This window comes from Dipodomys merriami, unplaced genomic scaffold (genome assembly GCF_024711535.1).
Source record: "Dipodomys merriami isolate MVZ:Mamm:240054 unplaced genomic scaffold, mDipMer1.0.p SCAF_22, whole genome shotgun sequence".
In the NCBI taxonomy this organism is placed as follows: Eukaryota; Metazoa; Chordata; class Mammalia; order Rodentia; family Heteromyidae; genus Dipodomys; species Dipodomys merriami.
The window spans coordinates 17,161,681-17,186,577 of NW_027203604.1; the positions used below are offsets into that span (position 1 = coordinate 17,161,681).

A 24,897-nucleotide genomic window follows, 5' to 3' on the forward strand; every position below is an offset into this window, starting at 1 on the left:
GACTGTGGGCCACAAGACAGCAGTACTCCTCCTAAGCACCTTGTGCATGGGCGCTGAGTGTGCCACTTCCTTTGCAGGGTCAAGCATCAGATTTAAATGCAGAACAACAGCAACCCTCACTCACTGCCATGTGTACTGCCACACAGGAGAGCCATGTCCACTGATGGGAAAGCCTAAGCCCCAGTGGCTCCCATCAGCCACGACTCCACTCCTGCCAGCCTCCCACTTTCCCTCCAGAGCCTCTTCCACAATTCTACAACCTCCTCCCCCAGGGACCAAGCACGTAGCTCCCAGCCCTCAGTGCCCCACAGCTCACCTGATAGTCCTTCTGCAGCAGCACAGTGTGGACCAGGCTCTTGTCCAGGCACAGCTCTGCGAGCTTGCGGCAGGTGGGCCGCACATTCAGCACCAGGTCTGTGCTGGGCACGTGGCTCAGGATGTGCAGGAGGATCTCATCAGAGAAGCCCAGCAGGTGAGCATCACCCACTACCTCAGCTGCCACGGGAGGCGTGGCGGCATCGTTGGCCATGTCCTGAGAATAAAGGGGACAGTCAAGTTTCCACCAGATCCCAAAGGGCAGCCGCCAGCCCAGCCTTGCCAGGCACAGAGATAAGCAAGACCTGACATTCTCCAAACTCCTTTTAGATTTACACACAACACAAAAAGACCAGGGCTGGGAAGTTGGCTTAGTGGTAGAGTGCTTGCTTCGCATGTATGAGGCCCTGGGTTCAATACCTCAGCACCACATAAGCAGAAAAAGCCGGAAGTGGTGCTGTGGCTCAAGTGGTAGAGTGCTAGCCTTGAACTGAAGAGCTGAGGGACAGCGCCCAGGCCCAGAGTTCAGGCCCCATGACCAACAACAACAAAAAAGACCAGAAACACAAGAGCTTTTCAAACTACTAGTGGCTTCCACAGTCAGCAACAAATGTGGGTTTTGTTTTTTTTGTTGGCCATGGGGCTTGAACTCTGGGCCTAAGAGCTGTCCCTGAGTTCTTCAGCTCAAGGAGAGCACTCTACCACTTGAGCCACAACGCCACTTCTGGTTTTCTGGTGGTTTACTGGAGATAAGAGTCTCATGAACATTTCTGCTCAGGCTGGCTTTGAACCATAATCTTTAGATCTCAGCCTCCTGAGTAGCTAGGATTACAGCTCTGAGCCACTAGCACCTGGCTGCATTTTCTTTTCTTTTCTTTTCTTTTTTTTTTTATGTCAGTGGGGCTTGAACTCTGGGCCTGGGCACTGTCCCTCAGCTCTTCAGCTCAAGGTGAGCACTCTACCACTTGAGCCACAGCACCACTTCCGGTTTTCTGAGTGGTTTATTGGAGATAAGAGTCTCATGGAGTTTCCTGGGAGTTTCCTGCCCAGGCTGGCTTTGAACTGTGATCCTCAGATCTCAGCCTCCTGAGTAGCTAAGATTACAGGTGTGAGCCACTGAAGCCCAGCTTAGTTTTCTTGTTTTTGATGTTTTGTTTTCTTTTGTTTTGCTAGTACTGGGGTTTGAACTTGCAGCCTCAAGCTCACTCAGGATGCTTATTCAGGCGGTCCTCCTACACTTGATACACACTTCCTGCCCGGCTTTCTGCAGGTTATTTTGGAGATGGGAATCTCAGAGTTTCCTGTCTAGGCTGGCTTGGAACCACAATCCTCATATCTCAGCATCCTGAGTAGCTACGATTACAGGCATGAGCCACCAACACCTGGGCTGCGTTTTGGGGGTTTTATGAGCCATGCTATGTAGCCCAGGCTGACCTGGACCTTCAGCTCTTCCTGCACTCACCTCCTGAGTACTGCGATTACAGACAGGTGCCACCACATCTGGCTACCCATAATCATTTCTACCACCTTTCCCAGGAACTGTGTCTCCAAGGCCCTCCTACACTCCATCCTGCCCCTTCTGCCTCTCTGCTTTCCATGTGTGTCTGTGCCAATGGAAGGCCTGAGTTTGGGAAAGGCCTGAGTTTGCTGCCGTGGCAACTGTGCTGCCTTGGAGAGAGCACAGGTCTGCACACCCCAGCGCACCAGAAGGCTTCCTGTCCCACCATGGTGCCCAGTTACCACAGCATGCCACAGCATCCAAGACATTTCATGCCTGCTTTTCTACTGTCAGAAACAGAAGGCACAATGTACACCAAAGAACACAGCCAGGTTGGAAAGACACTACCACAAAGGTCACTGGTGCTGGACACAGGTGGGATGTGGCTCAGCAGTACAGCATTTATGGGGCATTTGAAAGGAGGGGATTTGATCCCTGACTCTCCTCTCTCTCTCTCTCTCACACACACACACACACACACACATACACCACACACACACATACACCACACACACACACATACACCACACACACACACATACACCACACACACACACACACACCACACACACACACACACCACACACACACACCACACACACACACACACACACACACACACACACACACACACACACACACACACACACACACACACACACACGGCATCATATAACTTCCACAGGTCCAAGACCACAATGAAGCTTTCTTCTTTATCTTTTCTTTTTTTTTTTTTTTGGTCGGTCGTGGGGCTTGAACTCTGGGCCTGGGCGCTGTCCCTCAGCTCTTCAGCTCAAGGCAAGCGCTCTACCACTTGAGCTACAGCGCCACTTCCTCTTCTTTTTCTTAATGCCACCTAGAAATTACAAGGACTCAGAGAAAGTGCTCCAGTGCCAGGAACTGAGTCCAATTGATTTCACCCAGCCTCAGCACAGCCCCTGTCATCTCTCTCCCCACATCCCACATCCACGTCTGTGGGGTGTGGAGAAAGGAGACACTGCCCCCCCAGGCCTACTGCTGGAGGCCAGCTCCAACATGCAGGCTGGGAACTTGTGTCCATCCCTGGCTGCCTGCCCAGCCTGCAAGCCACCATACCTTGAACTCATCCTTCTGTGACAATGCCTATAAGTAAATGCACCTTGCTCCCTGGCCAAGTGGCAGGCTCTGGAGAGGCCATGAGCTAAGGATGTGTGCCTGGAGGGAATTCTTAACCCAGAGATTGCCTATCTCCATGCATATCAAAGCAAGTACTGGTTTCCATTTGTCTCCTAGGATGGTGGGGAAACTGAAGCAGTCCCCTTAAACCCTATGTAAGATGGCAGTCCAGAGAAGCAGTGTAACAGGCAGAGCTGACCCAACGTGTTCAGAACTTTCCTCGTGACAGGATGCCCAGCAACTATTTTCTGGAGTCTCTCAAAATTCCACTGTAGGGGTGAGGGGCAGCCCAGAACTGATTTTCATCTCCCCATAGAGCCACCCAGCTAGAACCAGACCATGGGAAAAGTGATTTCAGGAGTCAGTGATTTGCTAAAGTCTCTGTAATTTTGCTCTGTTTCCAAATAATGAAGAACTGAAAGCTTGGGGCCTGCAGGGAGGACTGCCTCTCCCAGATAGGACCCTCACCTGTTGACCACTCAGGCATCCAAAAAAAAAACAGGATATGCAAAAAAGCAGGTGCAATATCTAGGGTGTGCTTTGAATCATCTAAAAGATTAGATTATTTAAGAGATGAGGAGAGGGGGGACAAAAGAAATAAGACCACCAGGCACCAGGCACCAGCTATTCAGGAGGCTGAGATCTGAGGATCACAGTTCAAAGCCAGCCCAGGCAGGAAAATCCATGAGATTCTGCAGGGAGCCGGGGCGAACGCCATTACAAGGCGCCGCCCACTCCCTTGCAGCTTTGAGATCCATATTAGACAGTGCTTGGCGGGACGGTGGGTCCTGGGCTTTGCGCATGCGCGAGCCACGTAGAGTCCCCAGCCAATCCCGTGGCACCTGGTGACGGTGAAAGGCAGACGACCAATGATAGAACGACACGTGTCCCTATTCCCTATATAAGCGGCCATGTTTTGGGTGCACGCTCTCTCGTGCTCAAGCTCTCCTACAAGTAAGAAGGCTCTCCAATAAAGTGTGATCTGAGAAGACTCCTGGTGTGGTGGTCGTTCTTCCTCGCTGGTCGAGAAGGCGTTCGCCGCAAGATTCATCTCCAATTAACCACCAGAAAAATGTAAGTGGAGCTGTGGCTCAAAATGGTAGAGCACAGGCCTTGAGTAAAAACAGCTCAGGTACAGTGCCCAGGTCCTGAGTTCAAGCCCTGTGATTGACTAGGAGAAGGAAGAAGGAAAGAAGAAGAAGAAGGAGAAGGAGAAGGAGAAGAAAAGAAGAAGAGAAGGAGAAGAAGGAGAAGAAGAAGAAGGAGAAGAGGAGGAGGAGGAAGGAAGAAGAAGAGGAAGAGGAAGAAGAGAAAGAAGAAGAAGGAGGAGGAGGAGGAGGAGGAGGAGGAGGAGAAGGAGAAGGAGAAGGAGAAGGAGAAGAAGAAGAAGAAGAAGAAGAAGAAGAAGAAGAAGAAGAGGAGGAGGAGGAAGAGGAGGAGGAGGAGGAAGCAGCAACAGAGATCTGAGGATCATGGTTGAAAGCCAACCTCAGCAAGAAAGTCTGAGATTCTATCTCCAATAAATGACCAAAACAGCCAGAAGTGGAGCTTTGGTTCAAGTAGTAGAGTGCTAACCTTGAGCAAAAGCATATCATGGACACAGACCCTGACTTCAAGCCCAGGAAGAGGAATAAGAAAGAAAGAAGATCACTTGCAAACAACCACTGCATAGGCTATGGCTAAAGAGGAAAGATGCTCCCATGCAAGTATGTCATGTGTACATCTGCTGTAAACCCAGCAGTCAGGAGCCAAAGGCAAGAGATCACATATTTGAGGGCAGCCTGGGTTACATAGCAAGGCAATAATAATAATAACAGTAATAAATAATCATAGTAATAATAGGTATAGTGATTCATGTCTATAATACTACTCAGGAGGCTGAGATCTGGAGTATTGAGGTTCCAAGCCAGCCCAGGCAGAAAAGTCTACAAGACTCCATCCCCAATTAACCAGCATTCAGGCTGGGTGCTTGTGGCTCATGCCTATAATCTACTCAGAAAGCTGAGACCTAAGGATTGTGGTTCAAAACCAGCCATGTGGGAAAGTCCACGAGACTCTCATCTCCAATTAACCAGCAGAAAAATGGGAGTGGAGCTGTGGTTCATAGTGGTAGAATGCTAGCTAGCCTTGAGTGAAAGAGCTCAAGGACAGCATTCAAGCCCTTAGTTCAAGCCTCATGACCAAACACAAAAAAGATGGATTGAAAATGTGGCTCAAAGTGGTATAGCATCAGCCATGAATAACCAAGCCAAGCAAAGGTAAGGCCCTGAGTTCAAACTACAGCACTTTCAAACAACAAAAGGTTCCCCTAGGCTGGCACTAGTGGCTCATGCCTGTAATCCTAACTACTCAGGAGGCTGAGATCTGAGGATGGAGGTTCAAAGCCAGCCCAGGTAGGAAAAGTCCGTAAGACTCTTATCTCCAATTTACCACCTGAAAACTGAAAGTAGAGCTGTGGCTCAAGTGATATAGCGCTAGCCTTGAACTGAAGAGCTGAGGGACAGCGCCCAGGCCCAGAGTTCAAGCCCTACTACCAACCAAAACAAACAAAAAAAAAGGTTCCCCTACCATCTCTTCACAGATGTATGAGTTGCACATTATAAAATACATTCCTAGAGAGGCGTGAAGGGATGTGTCTTCTTCCACTCTGACTCTCTGACCTTTGCTTATCTGGGTGGCATTTTCTGAACTCCCAAAAAGCAGACTTTTTTACCTTCAAACTTTGTGCACACAGTGAGCCCGCCACTCAAGGGTTAGCACTGTTTCTAGGAACGTCAGCCCAAAAGCATCCTCCAAATAGACATGATGGTACACAACTGTAATCTCAGCTACTCAGTAAGCAGAGAGCAAGAGGATCCAGGCCAGCCTGGGGTAAAAAGTGACACACCACCCATCTCAACCAATTATTTGAGTGAGGTGGTAAGTGCTTGTCATTCCAGCTAAGAAGGAGGCATTAGATAGAAGGATCCTGGGGCTGGGAAGGTGGCTCAGTGGTAGAGTGCTTGCCTTACATGCATGAGGCCCTGGGTTCGATTCCTCAGCACCACAAAAGCAAAAAGAAAAAATCCAGAAGTGGCACTGTGGCTCAAGTGATAGAGCGCTACCCTTGAGCTGAAGAGCTGAGGGACAGCACCCAGGCCCAGAGTTCAGGCCCCACAACTGGACCAAAAAAAAAAAAAAAAAAGTAGATAGAAGGCTCTTAGTCCAAAGATGGATACCAGGTAAAAACATGAAACCCTATTTAAAAATAACTCAAGCAAAAAAAAAAAAAAAAAAAAAAAAGGCTGGGAAGTGTGGCTCAAGTGACAGAGTGCCAGCTGAGCAAGCAAGCCAATGAAGCACAAGGTCCTAGGTTCAAAACAAAAAAGAACTAAAGCAAGGCACAATAGCTTGTGCCTGTAGTTTCAGCTACTTAGGAGGCTGAGAAAGGATCATCTGAGCCAGTCTAGGTTTGACACTGGCCTGAGTAACATAGTGAGAAAAAATAGAGAGAGAGGTGGGGAGGGGGAGGGGGAAGGAAAGGAGAAGGAGGAGCAAGAAGGAAAGGGGAGAGAAGGGGTGGGAAATGAAAGGAGGGGAAGGCAGGGAAAGGGAAAAAAAAGAGCAGGGAGGGAAAGGGAGAGAAAAGAGGAGGGAGAGGAAGGGGAGAAGAGAAAGAGGGAGAGGAAGAGGGGCAGGGAAGTTACCAAGGATGCAAAAACAGCCTGATCATACCCACACATGCCTGCTTTTTCAAGGAAGTTCTCCATTAAGACCAAGTTACCAGAACCCAACCCTCACTCTGGTCATGAACACATACTAACTGGGATCTGCCAACACAGCAATGCTATGCCAGAGTTGGTAGAACTGGAGCTTTCTAGCCCTTCTATCCAGCATCTTCAGTGTGCACGTGGGCACACACCCCCTTCCCTGTCAATGAGAAAGCCCACGGGAGAGGGGGTGCTTCTAGACCAAATTCATTTAACATCAAAGAAGCCATCAGCACTTCCCACTCATTCCCCACGCATCCTGCCTCAAACGTTCTGAATAAAACACTTGAACTTCTCACTGCCTGAACCCAGGGAAGCCCCCGCCCATCTCAGCCCCAGCAGATGACAGATGTAAATCCAGAAACACGATGTCACTGGTCTGTACAGCGTTTGGAGCAGGAAATGCAGAGTAAGCCCTTAGTCCCCCTAGGAAAAGAAATGGTTTGCCCTCCTTTGCTCTCCCCCATGACAAGCAAGCGAAGGCTGGGCTCCAGCCGAGCCCAGAAACCTCCCAACAAGGAGGAACGGACGACGTATACCTGTGAGAATCAAGCCAAGACACCAGGGCCATGGGAAAATGGCCTGCAAACTCCGGAAGGGGTGGGGGGACAAGAAGAGAGCCACCCTGGCGACCGCGGCCAGCCTGTGCTTCGGAGGCCGGGCGAGGGGCAGGGCAGTCCAGGAGGCGCCCGGATCAAGGCCAGGGCCAAGAAGGAAGGAGGGGGCATCCGGATTGGAAGAACCGAGGCAGGCCCAGGTCGCCCAGGCAGGAGCGGAGAGGACAGGGGCGTTGTTCTTACCTCTTCGGGGCTGGCCATGTCGCGAACGGGCCGTGCTGCGGCCTCTGGAGCCGCAGCCCCAGGGCCTCTCGCCTGCCAGGTTAGGGATGCTCGAAGCCGGCGCGTCCGCCGCTCCACAGAGACCCCGGCAAGGGGCGGGTCTTCCCATCACTTCCGGCGCTCTCGTTACGTACTTCCGCTAATCCGCAGGAGAGAGCTATAGAACCGCCATGTTGGGAGTGGCACCGGCCCGGAAACTGCTAGGTAACGGAAGGAACTAGAAGCTCCCTAACTGTCCTGAACTACCCCTTCGAGCTCGTTCTCCAAGCCACACAAGGCCCTCCTGGTTTTGCATGACCCCTTCCAGCCATACCAGCCTTCTTACCGGTCCAGCACTCTCCCGCAACCAGCCGCTAGACCTTTGTATTTGACCTTCTCGCTGCGGAATTCACACATCACCTGTCTGTCAAAGTCACCTGTCCGTCAAAAAAACCTCCGTCACTGCGCACGCGCTAAGATCGCCTGGAAGCGGAGGCGGGGAATGCGGTCGGAGCACCAGTGTGTGCATGGATGCAAATAACAGGAAACCCCTTTTCTACAAGTGATATGCACTACGGGCTAGGAAAGTGGCTCAGTGGAAGAGTGCCTGCCTCGTATGCATGAGGGTTCGATTCCTCAGCACCACATACATAGAAAAAGCAGGAAGTAGTGTTGTGTGGCTCATGTGGTAGAGCACTAACCTGAGCTGAAGAGCTGAGAGACAGCTCCCAGGCCCAGAGTTCAGGCCCCACAACCGACAAAAAATAGAAAAAATTAAAACTACACATAAAAAGCCGGAAGTGGGGGGCTGGGAAGGTGGCCCAGTGGTAGAGTGCTTGCCTTGCATGCATGAGGCCCTGGGTTCGATTCCTCAGCACCACATAAGCAAAAAGCCGGAAGTGGCACTGTGGCTCAAGTGGTAGAGCGCTAGCCTTGAGCTGAAGAGCTGAGGGACAGCGCCCAGGCCCAGAGTTCAGGCCCCACAACCGGATCCAAAAAAAAAAAAAAAGCCGGAAGTGGTAAGAGCACTAACCTTGAGCACAAAGAGGCTCAGGGACAGACCCAACCCCTTCTTTTTTTTTTTTTTGTTTTTTGTCCGGTCGTGGGGCCTGAACTCTGGGCCTGGGCGCTGTCTCTCAGCTCTTCAGCTCAAAGCTAGCACTTGAGCCACAGAGCCACTTCTGGCTTTTTTTTTAAATCTTTTTATGTGGTGCTGAGGAATCGAACCCAGGGCCTCATGCATGCAAGGCAAGCGCTCTACCACTGAGCCACCTTCCCAGCCCAGCCCCCAACCCCTGAGTTCAAGCCCCAGGACCGACAGAATAAATTTAAAAAAGAAATAAGAGCCGGGCGCCGGTGGCTCACACCTATAATCCTAGCTACTCAAGAGGCTGAGATCTGAGGATCGCGGTTCAAAGCCAGCCCCTGGCAGGAAAGTCTGTGAGACTCTTATCTCCAATAAAACCACAGAAAACAGGAAGTGGCGCAGTGGCTCAAGCGGTAGAGCACTCGCCTTCAGCTGAAGAGCTGAGGGACAGAGTTCAAGCCCCACGACCGACAAAAAGAAAAAGAAAGAAGAACTAGTTGCCAGTGGCTCACATCTGTCATTTGAGTTACTCAGGAGGCTGAGATTTGAGGTTGCAGTTCAAAGCCAGCCTAGGCAGGGAAGTCTGGGAGAATATCTCCAGTTAACTGCCAAGAAGTCAGAAATGGAGCTGTGGCTCAAGTGGTATAACACTAACCTTAAGCAAAAAAACTAGTGTTGAGACCCTGAGTTCAAACAGAACAGTACCGGGGCAGGGAGTGTGCGGTAAGAACTAAGCCAGAATATGAGTATTGACTTCCAGGTAACTCAAAAGTATGCACAGGTTTGCTAGGCCTGCCCTAGTTTGTAACTCTTGTAGCTGGGGAAGCTAGATGTGTGAAACAAAGGGTGGGGGAGCTATACTCACTCCAAAGGCTTAGGAAAGATCCTTTCCTTGCTTCTCCCTAGTTTCCAGTGTTTACAGGCAATCCTGAGTCTTTGAGGTGCAGTCGCATCCCTCCAAGTTCTCCCTCAGCCTTCTCCTGGCCTTCTCCTCACTGAGTGTCTCTGTGTCTTGAACCCAGGACATGTACAAGGCCCTGGTTCAGTTTTCTATTCTCAGCAAAAACAAAGACAAAAAAAAAGAAAGAAAGAAAGAAAAGAGGGGCTAGGAAAGTTGCTCAGTGCCTAGGAAGCAAGAAACCTTATGTACCAGCCAAAAAAAGAAAAAAGGAAATACTTATTACAAGTAGATTAATGTTTGTAATCAGGGCTGGGAAGGTGGCTCAGTGGTAGACTGCTTGCCTTGCATGCATGAGGCCCTGGGTTCAAAAAGCCAGAGGTGGTGCTATGGCTCAAGTGGTAGAGCACTAGCCTTGAACTGAAGAGCTGAGGGACAGTGCCCAGGCGGAGTTCAGGTAGAGAGAGAGAGAGAGAGAGAGAGAGAGAGAGAGAGAGAGAGAGAGAGAGAGAACCTGGCCAGGCTTTGGAAGGCCAGCAGCGTTCTGGCCCCAGGCAGGAAGGTGGGGCTAAATGATTCCCAAGAGAAACTGGACTGGAACCTCTGGAGCCTCTCCTTACCAAGGGCCTATTTCTCAAACAGGGCTGAGGACTCTGGCAGGCAGCTTTCTGTGTCCCATTCCATCTTGAGGGTTGGGTTTTATCTCCTGGCCTCTGTCCCCAGACAATCCATGCCTCTGACACAAGCCACACTCCTGACAGACACATGCCATGCACACCCCCACATCACTCTGACCTGTGAGGTCAGCTCCAGTGTCCTTTGCTCAGGAAATGTCTGGGCCTTCTTCCTCTACCAGCAGTGGCTCCACCTCCCCCAACCAGCCCTGTCCTATGATCCTTCATTACCCTTTGTCCAAAAAAGGCAAAATCACAGCTTTTCCTTTAAAAAAAAAAAAAATCTGGATTTTTGAGCAGGGCGTGGTCATCCTAGCACAAGGGAGGCAGAGACAGAAAGATCTAAGGTCAACCTGGCCTGAAAACAAATCTGTATTGGTTTAAATTCCTACAATTTACAGATAACACCTGTTCCTGTGGCTTTGCTCCAGGATCTCCTTATTTGCCCATGTTCAACGTCTTGTCCTCTACCCTTCCAGCTCCATTTACTGAGTGCCTGCTGAGGGTAGGGGCACATGTGGGTGAGTGAATGGGTCCAGAGTGGGCAGATGGAAGGATGGATACTCAGGTGGCCAGGGACTCGTTTCCAATGACAACTCATTCAGGGCAGCCTCAAGACCAGCCCAGTTGACACTCCACTGTCCCATGAGAACTGTCTTGTTTCCGATACCTCTGGTAATCTTACAGCTTAGGGGAAGGGTCCATGGCTGCTGGCTAGCTTGTGCACACAGATGATCTGTCTGGATTTGCCAGGTGTCTGTCACATAAGGCCACCCACATAGGACCTGAGCCCTTCCCTCTGCTGGGAGCGGCCAAGCTGCTCAGAACACAGCCGATCCAAAACACCAGCAGCTAGCTGGTAGCCTGTATCCTTTCTCCTTTCCTTGTTAGAGGGCCAGGCTGGACACCAAAGGGAGTCACAAAGGCCTTGGTTTGCTCAGTTCTACCCACTCTACTTCTAAGAGGTTGTGTCACCTATTCACCTTACCACACTTCTCCCTGCCCGCCCCCCACGCCCAGCCAAGTCCCAAGGCCAGCTCCCCACCTGGGCTGCCATCATAAAAACCTCAGCTTCCCCTCCCCCAGCTTGCATCCCCACTCCCCTAGCCAAGCCACAAAACCACAGCTGTTTTCAAGATGTGCACTTTTATTGAACTGGTCTCAAGTCAGTGTACAGGGGAGTCCTGGCCACTTTCACACCTCAACCCACTCCCAGGGAGATTTGAAAAGCCTTCGTTCATACATCTCATGTTGAGGGGGGGGGACAAAAAGGGAGAGAAGGGTCACCATGGCTGACCATTCAAAAGAAAACAAAATAAAAAAAGTATTAAGGCGATTAAAAAAATGTCGCATTACACCATGTACACGAAAGCAATGTTGTCTCTCCCCTGAATGGACTGGGTGAGGGAGGGCTGATAGGCCACCCTCCTTCCCAGGAAGGAGGAGGCTGGGGTGGCTTTTGGGAGGGTGAGGGACTTCCTGTAACAATGCAATCTCACAATATTTGGAATGACTATTTAAAAAAAAAGACAATGTACAATCAAAGTCCTGGCCACATTGTAGAACTTTGGGGGTTGCTTGCTCCTGCTCCTGCTGCCACCTTCACCGTTCCAGTTTTTAAATCCTGAGTCAAAAGCGCCAAAAGAAACAAAATTTAAAAAAAAAAAAAGAAAAAAAAATGAAGCCATGCCAATCTCATCTCGTTTTCTGCGCAAAGTTAGGTAATTTTTTTGTCAAGAGAGGGTGTATCGCAGCTAGGTAACAGTCCGCCTAGAAGCACTTGCGGTGCACGATGGAGGGGCCGGACTCATCGTACTCCTGCTTGCTAATCCACATCTGCTGGAAGGTGGAAAGGGAGGCCAGGATGGAGCCACCGATCCACACAGAGTACTTGCGCTCAGGGGGAGCAATGATCTGCAGGGAGAAGGCAAAAAGGCAACAGTTATGAATATTGCTGACATGGTTGGGCCCATAGTAGGACCACCAGGTCCCAGATCAGGCTAGCCATCACCCACCTTGATCTTCATCGTGCTGGGTGCCAGGGCTGTGATCTCCTTCTGCATCCTGTCTGCAATGCCAGGGTACATGGTGGTGCCACCAGAGAGCACTGTGTTGGCATACAGGTCCTTGCGGATGTCCACATCACACTTCATGATAGAGTTGAAGGTAGTTTCATGGATGCCACAGGATTCCATCCCTGAGAGAGGAAAGAGGAGCCACACATTCAACCTTCAGAGTAGACCCAACTGGGTCAATGCTGGGTAAAGAACAAACTAGGCCAAGTGGACTTACCCAGGAAAGAGGGCTGGAAGAGCGCCTCAGGGCAACGGAAGCGCTCATTGCCAATGGTGATCACCTGCCCATCAGGCAGCTCATAGCTCTTCTCCAGGGAGGAGGATGAGGCAGCGGTGGCCATCTCCTGCTCGAAATCCAGGGCGACATAGCATAGCTTCTCCTTGATGTCACGCACGATTTCCCGCTCGGCTGTGGTGGTGAAGCTGTAGCCTCTCTCGGTCAGGATCTTCATGAGGTAGTCTGTCAGGTCCCGGCCAGCCAGGTCCAGACGCAGGATGGCGTGGGGGAGGGCATACCCCTCGTAGATGGGCACTGTGTGGGTGACCCCATCACCGGAGTCCATGACAATGCCAGTGGTTCGGCCAGAGGCATACAGGGACAGCACAGCCTGGATGGCCACATACATGGCTGGGGTGTTGAAAGTCTCGAACATGATCTGTAGGGATAAAGATGGCGCTTGTAATGCTCTGGAAGCCACTAGGGGTGGCCAGACGAGCTTGAAGACATGCAATGTGCAAAAAGGGGAAAAAAAAACCACAGCTAAGGAAGTGCTGGGGAGGCTCAGGATGGGGTTTCTATTCAGGCCTACTGTGCACCTACTGAATACACATTCCAAGGCCATCAGCCTTATTAGCTTTCTCACACGAGCCTGGTTAGTACCTATAGGACCCACAGGGTGAGCTTTTAAACACCTAATTGAAAAGGCAAACACGAGAGAAAAGAGCTCATCTGGAAAAAGCAAATAGAACCTGCAAAGTCCCAAAGGAGGCTCAGGGCAGAGAAGAAAAGTCCTATGGAGAACAGCAGAAGAGAGATCACATGAGAAAAGGGCGTGGCACAGACGAAGGTGAGCTCAAAGACAGCAGTGACTGACCTGAGTCATCTTTTCACGGTTAGCCTTGGGGTTCAGGGGGGCCTCGGTCAGCAACACGGGGTGCTCCTCGGGGGCGACACGCAGCTCGTTGTAGAAAGTGTGATGCCAGATCTTCTCCATGTCGTCCCAGTTGGTAACAATGCCGTGCTCGATGGGGTACTTCAGGGTCAGGATGCCTCTCTTGCTCTGGGCTTCATCACCCACGTAGGAGTCTTTCTGGCCCATGCCCACCATCACGCCCTGCGGAGTGGAGAGACGTCCTCCTCAGAACGGGCGGTGTCCCTGGGTGGAGACCCTTGTCCAAAAGCCCCAAAGCCCCCATCCCCAGAGGGTCCACCCGCAGAGAGCCACCTACCTGGTGCCTTGGGCGTCCCACGATGGAGGGGAAGACCGCGCGGGGGGCATCATCGCCCGCGAAACCGGCTTTGCACATGCCGGAGCCATTGTCGACAACGAGCGCAGCAATATCATCGTCCATGGTGAGCTGCGGGACAGAAAGGAGCGCGGTGACCGTGGGTCCCGGGCGCGGCCACCCCCGCCCTGCCCACTTCCGGTGCGCCGCGGCCTCAGACCGCCAGGGGGCGCCGGCGCGCGCCCGGCTCGGGGACAAAGGAAGCCGGGCCAGGCGCGTTATTACCATAAAAGGCAATCGCTAGTCGGAGGCGGTTCCGTGGCGCGCGGCAGGAAGCCAGGCCCCCGCCCCCTCCCCACCAGGCGCCGGCCCCGCCCCCGCTCCGTTCAAACACCGCCGGGTGAGCGGGCGGGCGCGCGCAGCGGCCACACCCAGCAGCAGTGAGCACGCGCAGGCGCCTAAGCGCCGCGGGCACCCCACCCCTTCCGGACGCCGGCCCCGCCCTCACCCCAACCCTGGGACGTAGTCGCCTAGGGTCTCAACGCACGCGCACTAGCGCCGCGGACTGTACCGCGCAAGCGCAGTGGCGTCCCTGCCCCCACCCGGCCCGACGGGCCTCGCCGCGCCCGCAGCCAATTCGGACAAAGACCCGAGAGGCGATCGGGCACTTCTCTACAACTCCCAACCACCAGCGCTGGACATCCCCGGGAGGGGGAGAGCATGCAGAGCCACCTGCATACCGAGCGACGCTCCAAATGCAAAAACACCGTGTTTCTAAGTATTCACTCCGCGGCCCATCTAGACAAGACACCCTCCCACCCCGACCCCAGCTCCACACCGGGACCCGAGCCTACCCCGGGCGTCCACGCCAGAGCTTGACCCCGGGCGTCCACACCGGGGCCAGAGCCGGTCCCCGGGGTCCGCTCCGCAGCTCGCCCCCCCTCCCCTTGCGCCCCACGGCGCTGGGCACTCACGGTGGGCCGCCGCCCTTCGGGCCGGGTCGGGCCTTACCTAGGTGTCGGTGCGGACGGGCGACGGAGTGAAGAGTCTGCGCTCGCGGCTGGACGCGGTCTGGACAGTGGCAGCGCCTCGCGCCGCCGGGTTTTATAGCGCGACGCCGCGGCCGCTCGAGCCATAAAAGGCAACTTTCGGAACGGCGCGCGCTGATTGGCCGCGCGCCGCTCACTCACCGGCCTCGCCGCACAGTGCAGCATTTTTTTACCCCCTCTTCCCCTCCTTTTGCAAAAAAAAAAAAAAAGCGAAAACGAGATTGAGGAAGAGGAGGAAGAAGAGTTTGGGCCACCCTGGGGTGCTGGCCCCCATGGGCCCCAGGCTGTGCGCATGGACCCTGCCCTGCCGCCCTGTGCCCCCCCCCCGCGCCTGGCACCATCAGGCTGGGACCTGGCCTGCTCATCTGGTGCCCCCCACCCATCACGGGCCCCTCGGGGTGTCGGTGTCGCACGATCGCGGTGTGCAGTCAGGTGGGCGAGGGTCAGCATGGATGCTGGATTGATCTGAGTTCTTGATTAAGGTGCATGTGAGTCCTGAGTGGTCAAGGCATCGTCGTCCCCCCCCCCCCACACCTTGGCCAACTGTGGCTTAGCCCCGGCAGGGGGGGGAGGGCGGGGGTCCTCGTTGCTGGGGCCCATGTGGCCAAGTGTGAGATCTGGGGTGAAGCATCTACTCAGACCTGGAGGAGTGGGTAGGGTGTGGTTGGTGGAACCAGAGGGCTTTGGTTAGGATGATTAGGATCAGTTATCACAATAACTTTGGACAAGTAATCTGGGGGACAGGGCAGGCTCCAGGTGTGGAGGCGCTTAGAAGTACCCTGAAAAGTCCCCAGTCCACCCTTGCCCTAAAGGCCCAGGAAAAGACATTGCTCTAGCAAGAAAACTTAGGGAACTAGGGACTGCTGCCTGGTCACACCCAGCCAAGGCCAGGCCTGGGCCGTTAGCTGGTGGCCTTGGCAGCTGCCAGCCTCTGCTGGGCTGGGACTGGCTGAGCACAGCTCTGGGCCTGAGCCCACCACCATCCACAGTCTCTGTCATGGAGCAGCACAGCTGAGCTCCTCCCAGGCCATCTGGAGGTGTGAGACTCTTCCGAGGACAATGTATTAGGAGCAGAGTTGGGGGGCAGGGAATCACTAAACCACCCAGAGAAGACCCTCTCTGTGACATCCATTTTGGGGTGTGTGTGTGTGTGTGTGTGTGTGTGTGTGTGTGTGTGTGTGTGTGTGTGTGTGTGTGTGTGTGTGTGTGTGTGTGTGTGTGTTTGCCTGTCATGGGGCCTGAACTCTGGGCCTGAGCTCTGTCCCTCAGCTCTTCCTCAAGGCTAGCACTCTACCACTCGAGCCAGAGTGACACTTCAGTTTTTTCTACTTATGTGGTGCTAAGGAATCGAACCCAGGGCTTCATGCATGCAAGGCAAGCACTCTACCACTGAGCCTCCTTCCCAGCCCCTTGACATCCATTTTGTTTGCTGAGCAAGCATCAAACAAAACTCAGAGGGGCTAGGAATGTTTTGTGCCGGAAGTTGGGGGCCTGGCAAGGGAAGCAGAACCCACAGTTTGCAACAAGGGGCCAAGGGACACCAGAGAGACAGCAGAGATGACAAGAAGCAAGGATCTTGCCTGCAGAAAAATGGCAAAGGAAGGGTGCTCCAGGTGAGCCCAGGGCCTGCTCAGGGCTTAGCCACAGGCAGGTGCTCCAAGGAGCTTGTTCATTCAGACCAGCAAGGGGCCAGTCCATATATGGACTCAGAACAGTGGCCAGGAAAGAGGCTGGACCAGGGCTGGTGTCAGGCACTTTGAACAATGCAGAGGCCACAGCTGAGTGGGAAGTGACACCCCTCCCCCCCCCACACACACACCCCTAGAACACAGTGGAGGCCTTGGTGCCTAGTTCCCACAGAGCTGGAGAAATTTGACAAAGCTCCCCCAGTCACCACCCTGGGCCCGGGCAAACTTTCCCAGCCAGTTTACTCCCTGCCTCCGGGGGACGGGACTGCCCTGGCCCTGGCCTTGTATCTCTCTCTTTTTGGGCGTCTTGCCAACTGCCAATTGTAGGACCTGTCAGTCCTGCAATTCACTACTGAGGTGAAGGTGCCCCCCCTCCCGCCTACAACCTGTTGATGAGGGCTGCTTGTGACTGTTCACCAGCTCCTCCCCACTCCATGGTGGGGTGTCTGGGGGGATTATGTTGCCCACCAGGGTTGTAGAATGGAGTAGGAAGCTTCAGGCAGTTTACATGGGAATTGTAACAGACTTGATCTCCAACCTGGACCTGTGCTTCGGCTTTTCTTCTCAATCAAAGGCAAGCTGAGGAGCAGGAGCTCCAACCCCACCCGGCCTATGGTTAAGACAATTCTGACCAGGCCTACTGGTTTATGACTTCCTCATTTGCAATAGCTGTTGGCTGGTGCTCTCCAGTGCATCCTCCAAGGCCCATTTCAGAAAGTCCACATGGGGAGCCATTTAGCATTTGCAACATAAAATATGTGTTCTTTCACACTTCAGAGAGCAAAGCACATTCTTTTTTTTTGGGGGGGTGCGCATGCGCATCTACTGGGGCTTGAACTCAGGCCTGGTTGCTGTCCCTTAGCTTTTTCACTTCAGGCTGGTACTACAAGGCTTGAGCCACACCTCCTCTTATGGCTTTTTAGTGGCGATAAGAGTCTCTCATGGACTTTGCTGCCATTTGAAACAGCAAACCTCAGATCTCAGACTCCTGAGTGGCTGGGTAAAGTTCTTTGAGCGTCTCCATACCACGTTACCCACATCACACACACACACACCCCAACTCCTCCCTAGTCTCAGCTCTGTTAGATAAATGACTCACTCCCTTGGGGGTCCTCAGTCTGCAGGAAAGACCCCAAAGCAAAAGGCAGATTGGAGGATGGAGGGTGGGGGATGCTGAGCCTGGAGTTGAATAGAGAAGCCAAAGAGAGAAAGCAGGGGGCTGATGGGATTGGGGGGGGGGTAGACAAGGAAAAGAGGAAGTGGAGGAAGGGGGAGGAGAGGGAGAGGAAGTGAACTGGCTCTTCCTCACTAGGGAACTTTGCCCTTGCAAGGAGTTTTCACAGTTGTGGCTGGGGCAGGAACAGGGTCCAGCCGGGCTTAGCCAATGAGAGGCTGCCAGCCCCTGCACTTTCTTTTCTCCCCACCGCCTCCCCAGTCTTGCTCCAGCTGTTCCTGCCCCCCCCCCACAGGACCTCAGGGCAAGGGAACATTAACTGTGTACACTCTGCTCCCTTGGCTCACACCGGGCTACCTTGCCTGGGGCATCAGTGGAGGGGAGGTGGGGCCTAAGCTCTTTTTTTTTTTTTTAAGGAGAAAGAAACTGCAGTGAAGACTTGAGTTCATCCCCTCTTCCCCAGGTTTCTTGTATACAGCTGGTAGTCTATGAGGAGGCTCACAAAATAAATAAGGGAGGGCCTAGAACATTTCATATACCAACACACACACACCCTTTATTTATTTATTTTTTTAACATGTGAGGAAACGTGTGATGGGGCTCATTAAAAAAAAAAAAAATCCCAGAGCTTGAAGTCCAGTGGAAAGGACTCTACACTGAGTGCTACCCTCTCTGGGGCAGAAGCCTGGCCTAGGCCTGGCATAGGAGGGGGGTGGGGAGGTGGCCCTCCCTGGTAAAGTGACTTCTGGAATGTCCCCAGGGATTTGGTCCAAGAGCTGCTTCAAAGTAAGAATTCCTGGCCCCACCTCACTCCTTACCAGAAAGAATGGCCCCTCAGGACCTGGGTCACACATCACATAATGATGTATGGTGTGGGGTTTTGAGCTGATCTTAAATTCCTCTCTGAGCTTTGGACCTGGGGGATACAGAGGTGGGAGCTGAGCATGGAGTTCCTCCAATCTCCTGCCCAGTTATTCATCCTTAGGGTAGTTTCAGGCTGCCCCTTCTCAAGACCCCTGAGGTGACAAGTAACACAGCTAGAATCATCCAGCTTAGAGCTGGGGGCATACACAACTGCTAAACCGGAAAGGCCTTTCCTTCAAAGTAGTTCCTGGATCATGCAATACCTGCATGCATCCAACAGGCCAGTAGCAACTAGCCAGGCATGCTTTCTTCAGTTTTCCAGGAACTGTTTCAAGCAATGGGAATAAAACAAGGACAATCCATGAGATCAACCTCAAATGATACAAGAGAACTAACTTGCTAGTGCCAGAAGGGAAAGCAATTTTTTTTCTTAAAAAAGGACTTTGGGGGCTGGGAAGATGGCTCAGTAGTACAGTGCTTGCCTTGCATGCCTGAGGCCCTGGGTTCGATTCCTCAGCACCACATAAGCAAAAAGAGAAAAGCCGGAAGTGGCGTTGTAGCTCAAGTGGTAGAGCACTAGCCTTGAGCTGAAGAGCTAAGGGACAGCGCCCAGGCCCAGAGTTCAGGCCCCACGACCAGACCACCCCCTCCCCCCAAAAAAGGACTTTGATGTTTCCATATTGAGATTGAACTCAGGCCCATGAGCTTGCTGGGTAGTTTCTATACTGCTTGGGTTATGCTCCCAGCCCTTTATTTGCTTGTTTTTCTGCTGTATTGGTGCTTGAACTCAGGGCTTTGCACTCACCCAAGGCTAGTACTCTACTACTTGAACCACAGCTTCAAGTTTTAATGGCTAATCGCAGATAAGAGGACTTCACAGACTGGGTTGGCTTTGAATTGTTATCCTCAGTTCTCAACAGCCTCAGTAGCTAGGATTTCAGTCATGAGCCACCAGTCTCTAGCTTTTATTTATTTATTTATTTATTTTTGTCAGTCATGGGTCTTGAACTCCGGGCCTGGGCACTGTCTCTCAGCTCTTCAGCTCAAGGATAGCACTCTACCACTTGAGCCACAGTACCACTTATGGTTTTCTGGTGGTTAATTGGAGATAAGAGTCTCACAGACTTTCTTGCTCGGGCTGGCTTTGAACCGCGATCCTCAGATCTCAGCCTTCTGAGTAGCTAGGATTACAGATGTGAGCCACTGGCGCCTAGCTTGGCTTTTATTTTATTTGTTTGTTTGTTTATTGTCAGTCAGGGGGCTTGAATTTGGGTCTGGACGCTGTCCCCTCGTTTTTCAGCTCAAGGCGAGCGCTCTACCACTTGAGCCACAGTGCCACTTCCAGTTTTCTAGTAGTTTATTAGGCTGGCTTTGAACAGTGATCCTCATAGCTCAGCCTCCTGAGTAGCTAGGATTACAAGCATGAGCCACCAGTGCTTCCTTCACTTTTATTTTTGAGACAGGTCTTACCATATAGCCCAGGATAATCTTAAATGGAAATCTTCCTGCCTTAATCTCCTGAGTACAAGGAATCAGAATGTAGGTGGGGGGGGGGAGGGCACTACTATGACTTCTTTTTGTCGGTACAGGGATTTGAACTCAGGGCCTTGGGCTTGTTAAGCTGGCACTCTACCACTCAAACCATTTTGCCAGTCTCTGAAAGAAGTTCTTTTGAGAAAGTAATCAACTATCAGGGACTTGAGTCTCGAGCTGGTCCAGCATCCAGACCTAATCACTGGCCTAGAGCTTACAGGTGGCTGCTGAAGCTTGTTCCTACCTGGGCCTCCTGTCCTTGGCAAAGGAGAATCCCTACTCCATCGGCATGGGGCCCTTCTGATATTTCTTGGGAACAGTTTTTTATAAATCCTTAAAAACTCCCCTCGATCTTGGTCCCCTGGGGCATTAAGAGAAACGGGGACTTCCCAGACTGACTTATTTCAGTACATTATTCAGAAACACAAAATAAGCTGGCCTGGGCTTTCCCTGAGCCCATACCACAGGCTAATGTGCTCTACCACTTGAGGCACAGTTCCACTTCCAGCTTTTAATTGGAGATAAGGGTCTCTTGGACTTGTCTGTCCCAGTTGGCCTCTAACCATGATCCTCAGATCTCAGCCTCCTGAGTATTACAGGATTACAATGTAAGCCACCAGCACCCAGCAACCCTAGAGGCCCCCAAAGCAGCAGGCTTCTACCAAGTTGATCAAGCAGGGGTAGTGGAGAAGCAATAGGTTTACATTTAGACCAAATTAGGGGAACATAGTCACCCACTGCATCCCAGGCTGTGGTTTGAGAGCCCCTAGCACCTAGGTGAACAGCCAGCTGGGGTCAGGGAGGTGGCATCTGAAGACTGGGTTGTGTGGTCAGTTTGTGCGCTTCCTGACACCTTTGTGATTTCCCTCAGGACTCAGAAATGTCCTCTGGGAAAACCAGGCTCCAGTGGCTTACAAATCCTAGCTACAGGCTGGGAAGGTGGCTCAGTGGTGAGCACTTGCCTTGCATGCATGAGGCCCTGGGTTTGATACCTCTGCACCACATAAGCAGAAAAAAAAAAAGCCGGAAGTGGCGCTGTGGCTTACATGGTAGAATGCTAGCCTTAAGCTGAAGAACTGAGGGACAGCGCCCAGGCCCAGAGTTCAGACCCCACAACTAACAAATCCTAGCTACTTAGGAGGCTGAGATCAGAGGACCACAGTTTGTGGCTAGCATAGACAAGAATGTCTGTGGGACTCTTATCTCTAATTAGCCAGCAAAAAGACAGAAGTTCAGGTCTGGCTTAATTGGTATAACACTAGCTAGCCTTGAGCAGAAAGAGCTAAGAAAGTGCACAGGCCCTGAGTTCAAGCCCCAGTACTGGCACAAAATGAAAGAAAGAGAAGGAGGGATGGAGAGAGAAAGAAAATTAAGTTCTGCTGCATGCTGGAGGCTTACTTCTATAATCCTAGCTATTAAGGAGGTAGAGATCTGAGGATCACAGATCAAAGCCAGCTGGGGCAAAAAAGTCCATGAGACTCTTAACTCTAATTAATCACCAGAGAACCAGAAGTGGTGTTATAGCTCAAAGTGGTAGAGTGCTAGCCTTGAACAAAAGAGCTCAGGGATAGAGCCCAGGTCCCATGTTCAAGCCCCAGGACCAGCAAAAAAGTCCCTGAGATGAAGTACAGGTATAGAAGGGTGGGAAGGAAGGAGTTTGAGGCCCTGGTCCTGGGTGGGGCTGGGTAGACAAGGGTATTTTAGGGCCTGGTAGGTGGGCACCAGCTGACTCACCAGCAGCTTGCCGGACTGACTTCCCAGCACAGCTTCCCATCCAGTGGAGAGCCCTCAGGGCCTACTACCCTGTAATTGGGAATCTCCCCGTTTCTCAGATGAGCAAATGAGGGCAAGTGAGGTTGAGCCTGAGCTCTGAAATTATATAACACAGCCACCGGCCATTGCAAGAAGGGACCAGACCCCTGCCATCCAGGACTGGCACTCAGCCCACATCCATGTGAAACTCAAGGTTCCCAATCTGAGTCCTGGGGCCTCCTTGGGCCCTGTCTTCCCAGGAGACAACCAAGGCTCAGCCAGTGCTGGCTCCTCCAGCCTTGGGCCTGGAGCCAGCTCACGTGGAAACCTGACCCGACATGGGCACCGTGCTACGTGAACCAGGCCCAGAAATCTCAGCTCACTGGGAAGCTGAGCCAGCTGCTGTGAGGAGGGGGGGGGTTAACTGGCCCAACTCTTGGGGTTTCCTGATGTCCCCACCTTACCTGGCCCCATGCCAGCTGCTGGGGACTCAAGCAATGAGACTTCCCACACTCTAGTGCACTGACCCCTGGGACCCAAGGCCATTATGTCCTCACACTCTGAGATAGGGCCTGCACTCTTTCAGATAAGACCTCACAGGAGATTGAGGTCAGGAAAGCTGCCCACAGGCCTCCCTCTCCCCCTTGCCTGCTGCCCACCTGGGCTTCATATAAAAGCAACTTTCCTGGCACATTGGCTTTTATTGGGGGCCATAGGCAATGGTCTGGGGCCCCCATAAAGACTCCATTCAGAGATATGAGGGTGTCATGGGCACTGGTGGATCACACCTGTGATCCTAGTTCCTCAGGAGGCTGAGATCCAAAGGATGACAGTTTGAGGCCAGCCTGAACAGACTCTCTCTCTCCAAAATAATGAAAATAAATCAGGGTAAAAGTGTGGCTTGAGCAAAACAGCCTGGGGACAGCACTAGACCCTGAGTTCAACCCCCCCCCCCCAGTACTAGTAAAAATGCAAAATGAAATAAACCTAAGCTGGGTGCCAGTAGCTCATACCTGTAATCCTAGCTACTCAGGAAGCTGAGATCTTAGGATCCTAGTTCAAAGCCAGCCCAGGCAGGAAAGTTCATGAGATTCTTTTTTTCTCTTTTTCTTTTATTTTTGTCAGTCATAGGGCCTGAACTCTGGGCGTGGGCTCTGTCCCTCAGCTATTCAACTGTAGACTAGCACTCTACCACTTGACCCTCAGCCCCACTTCCGGCTTTTTCTGTTATGTGGTGCTGAGGAATCGAACTGAGGGCTTCATGCATGCAAGGCAAGCACTCTACCACTGAGCCACCTTCCCAGCCCCAGTTCATGAGATTGTTTTTTTTTTTTGTTTGTTTGTTTTTGGGTCTTGTCGTGGGGCCTGAACTCTGGGCCTGGGCACTGTCCCTCAGCTCTTCAGCTCAAGGCTAGCACTCTACCACTTGAGCCACAGCACCACTTCCGGCTTTTTTTCTTTTTGTTTATGTGGTGCTGAGGAATCAAACCCAGGGCCTCATGCATGCAAGGCAAGCGCTCTACCACTGAGCCACCTTCCCAGCCCTGTTTTTTTTTTATTTGGACAGTTGTGGGGCCTGAACTCTGGGTGCTGTCCCTCAGCTCTTCAGCTCAAGGCTAGCACTCACCACTTGAGCCACAGCTCCACTTCTGGCTTTTTCTGCTTATGTGGTGCTGAGAAATCGAACCCAGGGCCTCATGCATGCAAGGCAAGCACTCTACCACTGAGCCAACTTCCCAGCCCCGTTCATGAGATTCTTATCTCCAATTAACCACCAGAAAACTGGAAGTAGTGCAGTGGCTTAAAGTGGTAGAGCACTAACATTGATCTGAAGAGATTAGGGTCAGCACCCAGGCCCAGAGTTCAAGCCCCGCGATCAACAACAACACAAAAAGAAAGAAAGAAAGAAAGAAAGAAAGAAAGAAAGAAAGAAAGAAAGAAAGAAAGAAAGACAAACCAACCTAGACTTTTGGGAGCCTCCTTCCCCCGATTTTCCTTCTGTGAACCAGTTCCAGGCTCTGTCACTTATTTACTGGACATCCTTGGAAAGTAACTCAATGTCTCTGAGCACATAGAGACCCTGTGGGAATGGCATAGAGAGATGGGGCCTGCCACAAGACAACCTAGACACCCCACAATCCCCACTGATCTACCACAGGCCCTGAGATGGGCAGAGGCTGGCCAGTACCAGGGTTGTTGGGGACCAGGGGGAGGGGAAGAGACTCTGTGTTTGGGGGGAATACAAGAAGAGACAAGACCTTGCTCACAAGCTCTGATAGCTGGTTCTCTTCACCCTGAGCTAACAGGAAAAGGAAGAGAGAAATGTTGGGGAGCAAGGTCTTCCTGCCTGCCTGATTTCTCTCCAAATAGAGATGGGCCTCCCCAATTTGGTGTCCTGGTCTTGAATGTGGTGTACAGGCTGGGTGCCGATGGCTCATGCCTGCAATCCTAGCTACTCAGGAGGCTGAGATCTGAGGATCACAGTTCAAAGCCAGCCCAGACAGGAAAGTCCATGAGACTCTTATCTCTAATTAACCACCAGAAAACTGGAACTGGTGCTGTGGCTCAAGTGGTAGAGCACTAGCTTTGGGCTGAAGAGCTCAGGGATAGTGCTCAGGCCCAGGCCCAGAGTTCAAGCCCCATGACTGACCAAAAAAAAAAAAAAAAAATGTGGTATAGAGGGTGGCTGGCCTGGAGTTCCACTGGCACCCGCCCACCCACTGGTTGCTTGTTCTCATTGGCCCACTTGCTTGTCACACATGGAACAGGGAAGAGAGTGGTTGTCATGTTGAAGTTCCCCAAAGCTTCCTTCAGCCTTCTAGAATTTTCCACAAAGGAATACTGTTACCATTGGGCAGGAAGTAAAGGGGGAAATGAGGGTGGCAGGATTGAATTAAAGATGGGCAGATGGGCTGGGAAGTTGGCTCAGTGGTAGAGCGCTTGCCTTGCATGCCTGAGGCCCTGGGTTCGATTCCTCAGCACCACATAAGCAAAAAAAAAAAAAAAAGCCGGAAGTGGCGCTGTGGCTCAAGTGGTAGAGCGCTAGCCTTGAACTGAAGAACTGAGGGACAGTGCCCAGGCCCAGAGTTCAGGCCCCACGACCGGACCCCCAAAAAAACAAA

At 52.2% G+C, this 24,897-nt stretch overlaps 2 protein-coding genes across 2 annotated transcripts in view; both read right to left on the bottom strand.

Annotated features, from left to right (window-relative positions):
• The window catches only part of Fbxl18 (F-box and leucine rich repeat protein 18), a 28,220-nt gene extending 20,255 nt beyond the window's left edge, over positions 1–7,965 (bottom strand). The window contains exons 1-2 of the mRNA XM_070033478.1: positions 7,518–7,965; positions 317–532 (exon numbers count right to left, since the gene is read on the bottom strand). Of these exons, the coding sequence (XP_069889579.1) occupies positions 317–532; positions 7,518–7,535 (234 nt within the window). The 5' untranslated portion in view covers positions 7,536–7,965. The remainder of the gene's footprint in view (positions 1–316; positions 533–7,517) is intronic.
• Positions 7,966–11,323: 3,358 nt separating this feature from the next.
• Positions 11,324–14,816, bottom strand: Actb (actin beta). The gene is made up of 6 exons (XM_070033479.1): positions 14,727–14,816; positions 13,719–13,847; positions 13,364–13,603; positions 12,487–12,925; positions 12,210–12,391; positions 11,324–12,108 (listed from the first exon to the last, which is right to left on the bottom strand). Exons 2-6 carry the CDS (start codon positions 13,839–13,841, stop codon positions 11,965–11,967), a joined length of 1,128 nt encoding a protein of 375 aa, XP_069889580.1. The 5' UTR covers positions 13,842–13,847; positions 14,727–14,816; the 3' UTR covers positions 11,324–11,964.
• Positions 14,817–24,897: the final 10,081 nt, after the last annotated feature.